At 38.6% G+C, this 8,570-nt stretch overlaps 1 protein-coding gene across 1 annotated transcript; it reads right to left on the bottom strand.

The window, feature by feature from the left end:
- Nucleotides 1–2,102: 2,102 nt before the first annotated feature.
- On the bottom strand, nucleotides 2,103–3,199 carry LOC140511070 (glyceraldehyde-3-phosphate dehydrogenase-like). Its single transcript, XM_072620050.1, has one exon. The coding sequence runs from the start codon at nucleotides 3,182–3,184 to the stop codon at nucleotides 2,177–2,179; it is 1,008 nt and encodes a 335-aa protein (XP_072476151.1). The 5' UTR covers nucleotides 3,185–3,199; the 3' UTR covers nucleotides 2,103–2,176.
- Between the last annotated feature and the right edge of the window lie 5,371 nt (nucleotides 3,200–8,570).

Genomic DNA, 8,570 nt, shown 5'->3' with positions numbered 1-8,570 from the left:
GTATTTCTCTCACCAATAATGTTTTAGAGCATCTTTTCATATGACTATAGATAGCTTTGATTACTTTGAAAACTACCACTTCATATCATTTTCCCCTTTATTAATTTATTTTAAATGTTCTACATTCATTTCCACAAGATTTTGAGTTCCAAATTTCCCCCCCCCATCTTTTCCTTCCCCCCACCCCAAGATGGCATGCATTCTGATTATCACTTCCTCCAATCTGCCATCCCTTCTACCACCATTCCTCTGCTTTCTCTAATCCTCTTCCATCATATTTTCCCATAGGGCAAGACAGATTTCTATACCCTGTTGCTTGTATATCTTATTTCCCAGTTGTATGTAAAAACAATTTTTAACATTGGTTTTTAAAACTTTGAGTTTCACATTCTCTTCTTTATTCTCTCCCTATCCACCCTCATGAGGAGGCTATTAATTCAATATAGGTTATGTATGTGTAGTCATTCAAAACACTTCCATAACAGTCATGTTGAAACTCTATTTCCCTCTATCCTATCCTGCCCCCCCCATTTTTCTATTGTCTCATTTGGCCCTGTCCCTCCTCAAAAGTGTTTGCTTCTGATTACCTCTTCCTCACATTTGCTCTTCCTTCTATAATCCCCACCCCTCTTTTCCCCCTTTCCCCCTACCTTTATGGTTAAGATATTCTTTCATACCCAATTGAGTGTGCATATTATTCCATCCTTAAGCCAAATCAGATAAAAGTAAGGTTTATTCATTCCCTCTCACTTCCCCCTTCTTCTGTTCCATTGTATTCCCTTCCATGATATTCTACCTTTCTCTTTCTCCTTCTGCCAGTACATTCTTCTCTCACCTCCTTAATGTTATTTTTTAGATATAATTCCTTAATATTCAGCTCACTTTGTGCCCTCTCTCTCTGATATGTACATATGTGTGTGTTTGTGCATGTATGTGTGTGTCTAGCTATCTGTCTCTATCTATCTATCTATCTATCTATCTATCTATCTATCTATCTATCTATCTATCTATCTATCTATCTATCTATCTATCTACATTACCCTAGTTACCCTAATACTAAGAAAGATCTCATGAGTTATAAATATCAACTTTCAATGTAGGAATGTAAACAGTTCAACTTTAATAAGTCTCTCATGATCTCTCTTTCCTGTTTACATTTTTATGCTTCTCTTGAGTCTCGTATTTGAAAGCCTAATTTTCTATTCAACTCTGGTGTTTTCACCATAAATACCTGAAAGGCCTTTATTTCATTGAACGTCCATGTTTTCCCCCTGAAGGATTATACTCAGTCTTATTTGGTAGGTTATTCTTGGTTTTAATCCTATCTCCTTTGACATTTGTAATATCATATTCCAAGTCTTTTGATTCCTTAATGTAGAAACTTCTATATCTTGTGTTATCCTGACTGTACTCCCATGCTACTTGAACTGTTTCTTTCTGGCTGCTTGCAATATTTTCTCCTTTATCTGGAAACACTGGAATTTAGTGACAATATTTTTGGGAGTTTTCCTTCTGAGATCTCTTTCAGGAGGTGATCAGTGGATTCTTTCAATTTTTGCTTTTATCTCCGATTCTAGGATATCAGGGCAGTTTTCCTGGATAATTTCTTGAAAGATAATGTCTAGGCTCTTTTTGATCATGCTTTCCAGATGGTTCAATAATTTTTAAATTATCTCTCCTGGATCTATTTTCCAGGTCAGTTGTTTTATAATGAGAAATTTCACATTGTCTTCTATTTTTTCATTCATTTGGTTTTGTTTTATATTTTCTTGATTTCCCCTAAAGTCATTAGCTTCCATTTGTTCCATTCTAATTTTTAAGAAATTATTTTCTTCAGTGGGCTTTTGGACCTCCTTTAATATTTGGCCAATTCTGCTTCTAAAGGCATTTTTCTTCTTATTGACTTTTTAGACCTCTTTTGCATTTGGGTTAGTATATTTTTAAGGTGCGGTTTTCTTTTTTTTTTTTTTTGCACTGAATGTGGTGACTTTATTGGTGGTACACAATATAGGACTCTAGGCTTCCTCCCCCCCCCCCCCCCACTAAAGGGGTGTATTGGGACAAGGATGTGAATGGGACATGACATCCCCAGTACAGGAACATAAGTTAGGAATGTAGGCTCCCTAGTGGTGGAACTCCTTTTTTGACTGGGGATGAAGATCCATAGCTTTCCACGTTACTCCTTGGAGGCCATGTAGACCATGAGGTCCACTACATGGTTGCTGTAACCATAATCGTTGTCATACCAAGAAATGAGCTTGGCAAAGTGGTCATTGAGGGCAATATAAGCGCCAGCATCAAAAGTGGAAGAGTGGGTGTTGCTGTTAAAGTCACAGGATACAAGCTGGTACTCTGTGTAGCCCAAGATATCCTTCAAGGGTCCCTCTGATGCCTGCCTCACCACTTTCTTGATATCATCATATTTGGCAGGTTTCTCTAGGCAGCAGATCAGATCCACAACAGATATGTTGGGAGTAGGAACACAGAAAGCCATGCTTGTGAGCTTCTCATTCAGCTCAGGTATGACCTTGCCTACAGCCTTAACAGCTCCAGTGGAAGCAGGGATGATGTTTTGGGCAGCACCACATCCATCACGCCACAGCTTACCAGAGGGGCCATCTACTGTCTTCTGGGTAGCAGTAATGGCATGGACTGTAGTCATGAGTCCTTCCACAATGCCAAAGTTTTCTTGAATGACCTTGGCCAAGGGGACCAAACAGTTGGTAGTGCTAGAAGCATTACTGACAATCTTAAGGGAATTATATTTCTCATGGTTCACTCCCATCATGAACATTGGGGCATCAGCAGAAGGGGCAGAGATGATGACCCTCTTGGCTCCACACTTCAAGTGAGCCCCAACCTTTTCCATGGTGGTAAAGACTCCAGTGGACTCTACAACATACTGGGTTCCAGCATCTCCCCATTTGATATTGGTGGGATCCCTCTCCTGGAAGATGGTAATGGCTTTTCCATTGATCACCAGCTCCCCATGCTTCCCATTCTCAGCCTTGACTGTGCCCTTGAACTTGCCATGAGTAGATTCATACTGAAACATACAAGCCATGTAGTTGAGGTCAATGAAAGGGTCATTGATAGCCATGATGTCTACTTCACCTGAGGTGAATGCAGTCCTGGTCACCAAGCGCCCAATACAGCCAAATCCATTGACTCTGACCTTCACCATCTTGTTTCTGGGATGCTACTGAAGTAGCAGATCCTGGTACCGAGCTTGGGAGAAAAGCTGAAAGCGAAGGTGCTATTTTCGTAAGAATTTCTTTTTTTGGTGTCTCCTTTAGCAAGTTGTTGACTAATTTTCTTGAATTACTCTGATTTCTCTTCCCAATTTTTCTCTACTTCTCTTACTTGATTTTCAAAATCCTTTTTGAGCACTTCCATGGCCTGTGAGCAATTCATATTTTTCTTGGAGGCTTTGGATGTAGGAGTTTTGACTTTGCTGTTTTCTTCTGGTTGTATGTTGTGATCTTCCTTGTCACCAAAATACGATTCAAAATCTGATTTTTCCCCCACTGTTTACTCATTTCCCCAGCCAATTACTTGACTTTTTAACTGTTTGTTACGATTGGCCTATCTTCCAGTGTGGAAGGTGCACTGTCCCAAGCTTCAGGGATTTTGTGCAGTTGTTTTCAGAGATACTTCTAGAGACATGTATATTTTCGGTTCTTCCAAGGTCATATGATCAATAGAGAGGTGTTTCCTACTCTCCTCATCTGTGCTCTGGTCTATGAGGGACCACAAGCACTCTTTTCTGCTTTGGAAATGTGAGGAGGATTCCCTCTCCACTAGTGCCAGAAGCTCTCCACTTCAGCATGACTTCTTGCCCCAGGACCTCCACCCTGGACTGTGACATAGATAGCAGTATGAGCAAAGCAAGAGAATCCTACCTCGGTGCCAGTAAAGAGAGCTCTTCAATTACTTCTGATCACCTGCTTGATCATTCTACCATCTTTGAGCTGAGAGCTCCAGAAGCAGCTGCTGCCAATGAGATCACCACCACTGCTGCCCTGGTGCTGGGACCAAGACTGGACCTTCCATTCTCTCACCTGGGTCTGACAAACCTTTTCTATTGACCTTCTAAGTTGCCTTTGGCTTTTGTGGATTAAGAAGTCTGAAAACCACTACAGCTGCCAATAATTCAGTGCCTTGAGGCCTGCTCCAGGTTTGCTAAGGTCCCATGCTGGACTGCTCTCTTCTCACAAACCTTTCCTGTAAGAGTAAGCAAAGTGGAATTTTGGTTGTTGTTGTTATTTTTTCTGGAGTTCAGTTTCCTAGGTTCAGGCTAAATTGTGAATATCTGAAAGACTGATCTCCTTTGAATACTGATAATTCACAGCTGGCTGAGTCATGTATCTTTTGTGCCTACTGGCTCTGAGCCAATCTGGGACCAAGTTATACATTCTGGGAGGTTGGTATTTTGTTTTGGGGGCTCTCTCATGAGAAGGACCTTTTGATTCCCTGGATAGAACTCTGAATAGTCGTTTGTTAAGAACCCCGTGACTACTCAGATGTTGGCTCTCTTATGCTCTGGTGTGTATGTAGGTGGCTGTATTACTTTGTTCAGACAGTTGGAGCCCTGTCTGTTGAATCTCTGTACTAATTTCTATGCTTGTATTTTCTGTACTCACTTCTTTCTCCTTACCTGTAATTAAAGATTATTGACCCCTTTGAAGCTGTCTTTTCTTCAGAAAACAGACCAAAACAGAACCTGTGGTAGTAAGCCATCCTGAGTATGCAAGAGTCTTTGCTAATATACCATCCAGGTTGTCTTGAGGTGGAAATTTATTCTACTCTGTCATTTTGTGGATCCTGCTGCTTAAGAATATGTTTAGAGTCATTTTTTTACAGGTATTTGGAGGGGTTTGTGGGAAAACTCAAGCAAATCCCTACTTTTATTCTGCCATCTTGGCTCCACCTGTTTATATTCTTTGATCAGGAATGGTTCTGATTTCTATGAATTTACTCCATTTTCTATATGTTCGAGAAATGAAATCTTTATCAGAGAAACTCACTGTAAATTTATTTTCACAATAATAATTGCCAGCTACGTATTTCCCTCCATCCTATTTCTACCCCTTTGTCCTACTCTCTCTCTCTCCTTTTACCCTGTCCATTCTTGAAAGTGTTTTGCTTCTGACTTTTACTTCCCGTAACTGCCCTACCTTCTATCAGCCCTTTTCTTATCCCTTCTTCTTCCTGTCTTCCAGTATGCTAAGATATTGAACCACATTTTATTCATTTCAGTATGATAAAAATTTTTAGCATAAATTTAGTTTTTTAAAGCAATGAGCTAAGAAAATTGGAATGATGTTATATAGACCAAGTTGGTTTTTATAAAAGTCTAGTTCAGGATCTTTAGAAATGAGCTGTGTATTCTGGAAAAATAATGAAAGAAATTACAAGTGAGTCCCACTACATTACTACAAACCTTGACATTGCTTATTAAATACATAACTTGTTTTTTGATACAGCATTTTGCATAAGTGTGTGATTTGGCATCCATTTATAGTGTGTAATAGCAGCAGGCTTCAACTGTGCCACAGGGAATACTTGTTCTACTTGTTAGGGGTTGAATATTTGGTTGAAACCTTTGGAACATTTCCAAGCGCATTTGCATACCAAAGGCAGCTTTGGATAATCAGTTTTTTCAGCTAACTTCTCCCCTTCTTGTACTGGGAGGTGCAGTCTACTCTCTCTCAGTGTATATGGATGACTTGCCCTTAGAGTCTTTCTTGCATGAGGGTGCTGCTTTGTGTGTCTTGGGGCTCTGCCATTGAAAATAATTCTACTTTTTAGGCCTCTATGAAGTCAAGTGGGTTAGTGATATATGTTTGAAAACTGTCATATTGTTAATGTGTAGTTAATGCTATGCATGGTTGTTTTTCTCATCAGAAATTATTGTGTTTTAATAACGATAATGATAATATTTACATAGCCCTGAAAAGTTTATAGAGTACTTTCCTTACAACTCTGAGGCAGGTCATGTTAATATTATTTTCATTTGACATCTGAGGAAACAGCTTTAGAGAGATTCAGAGAAAGGGCGGCAATAGGGGTCATCATAGAGGGCAAAGATTGTTTCTTAATTATTACTTTTAAATCTCCCACTTTGCTAAGAACACAGCAGTGCATTTTGAGTTGGAAAACTTTGGTTCAAAAGTCACTTCTGCTACTTTCTACTTGTGTGACTGTAGGGAAGTTTTCTTAATTGTCTAGGCCTCAGCTTCTTTAACTTTAATTTATCTCTAAAGTTCATTCAAATTTCAAATCAGAAAAAAAATATAATAGGCTGTTAATAATTGTTTCTGTTTTTGTTGAATAAACATTATGTTTAAAGCACAGGCCTGTCCAGGGATTATAGGAAAATGAAACTTTTTAATCCTTGGAGATATTTTTGGGTTTCAACAAAGTTTCCATTGATGATTAGGTGGAGAACAAGAAATCCACCATTTTCCCCCAATTTTGTTCAACTGTAGACTTAGACTTGGAGAGGATGAAAGATACTTTTATTCATTTACTCGTTTCTGGAATAGGTTCTTCAGACCCTTCATATGACTCTGGGATCCCTCACTACTTCCCACTCTTGTGTGCCATTTTAGGTCAGCAGGTATTCAGACCTCTGATCTGAGCCCCCATAAAGTTCATTCTTTTATAATACAAACACATTTGATCACAAAATCATTAGTGCAAAACATTTAATAAAAAGAGGTTAACAGGACACCAAATTAAACAGCTCTACACCTTTGCTTCTATCCTATCCCATCCCCCAGTGCATCTCTTGAGGAGTGTTGATCTCAGCTCCCTATTAATCATTCTGTCTCTGAAACCCTTTGGCGGCAACATAAATGAAGTCACTGAGAACATGGTGTTTTCACAGGAACAAGGGAGCATTGTAGAGAGTGCTATTGATTCACCTTGGCATGGGAAGCAGATGATCATAGCTTAGAATACAGCTATCATTGTTTTTCTTCCTTCTCTGCTCAGTTAACTCTCTATTTTCTCCAGTACCTCATCATGTCCCCCAGTGCTTCTTAAAATGCATAGTTTTCTGAAGAACAGAAATTCTAAAGAAAACATGGTTACAGACATTCAGTATAAATCAACTATATTGGTCCAGATGCAACTGTAAATTAGTTGTGGATTAAGAAGAAAATACTCCAGAAGTGAGAAAGAATGATGCCTCTAGAGATTTGTATGATTGGGAGATATTTTAAAATCCAGTTTGTTTGAAAGCTTAAGTATTAGAAGCCCATCCCAAGGATTTTCGAGTAACTGAAGGGATACTGCTCAATCTGGAAAGGATAGTTCAATTTAGAATTAGTGATGGGAAAGGAAGAAAGCTCTTTGATTTACATTTCACAGATAGGGTGACCATGGTTACCCTGATTGAATCAGTTGTGCTATTTATTGTTCCTGGAAGTTTTGTTTCAAACTACTCCCTATAGCCCCAGTAAACATCCATGTAATTTTTCAGACCAAAATAACCCTCCCTGGACACCATTCTCCTAGTCTCTCACTATTCAAATTTAAGCTTCTTGAGGCCAAAGTTTGTCTTTGCTCTTGCCTCTGCATTCTCAGTGTGTGATATAGTGCTTGGCTCCTAGTAACTGCTTAAGAAATGCTTTTAAAATTATTCATTCATAGCCTTTAAAGGATGATTCCTAAAGTAAATATTTGGGAAATAATTCTAGGATAAGGTCTGTAATAGAGAGCTGGTCTGCAAAGAAATACTGAGCACAAGGATCTTCAGCAGAATCAGACCTATAGAAATTGAGATAGTAAAATGAATTCATGTATAATCCTTAGTCCAGTACCCTAAGTGTGGGGCTTATAGGAACTGAGTCTGATCTTGGGGGTTACTGCTCTCTCCAGATCTCTTTGTCTCCATCCAGGGTTGCTGCAGAGAAATTAAAAAAGCCCACCAACATTAAATATATTTTATGTCTCAATTACTGTAATAGTCTGCAGTGGGTCTCCCTCCCTCAAGTCTCTCCACACTCTAATCCAATCTCCTTTCAGCCAGTAAAGTGATTTTCTGAAAATGTGAGTCTGATTATGTCCCTCTCCTATTCAATAAATTTTCAGTGACACCTCTTAATTCCAGTCTTTGGTTTGTTAATTATTTCTTATTTTTCCTATATATAACTTGCTCTGTATGTGCATGTGTGTGTGTGTGTGTGTGTGTGTAGCATGTTGCCCCTCCCCCCATTGAATTTTAAGTTTTTTGAAGGCAGGAAATGTCTTTTGCTCTTTTTTTTTTTTGTATCTCCAATATTTAGCACAATGCCTAGAATATAATAGGGATTATATTTATTGAATTTTATTGTATTTTTTTCCACATATGGTTGAATATGTCCCCAATCTACTATAAAATATAAGTGCATCAATTTATTTATCTATCAGTTTATCTGATATAGGACAGCCTTTATTTCTTTCCACAGAAAATGTAGGAAATAGAACAGACACACAAGTATACACAGTGCATAAAACAAAGTTCTCATAACAATGATCTGTAGCACTTTCCTCTCCTTCCATTGAGTCCCTTACTTCTCCAG

This window comes from Notamacropus eugenii, chromosome 6 (genome assembly GCF_028372415.1).
Source record: "Notamacropus eugenii isolate mMacEug1 chromosome 6, mMacEug1.pri_v2, whole genome shotgun sequence".
Classification (NCBI taxonomy): domain Eukaryota; kingdom Metazoa; phylum Chordata; class Mammalia; order Diprotodontia; family Macropodidae; genus Notamacropus; species Notamacropus eugenii.
This window is presented reverse-complemented; position numbering and strand designations above follow the sequence as displayed.

Bases quoted from the DNA above. Each gene is read 5' to 3' on its own strand.
- LOC140511070 (XM_072620050.1), bottom strand. From the start codon at position 3,184: ATGGTGAAGGTCAGAGTCAATGGATTTGGCTGTATTGGGCGCTTGGTG.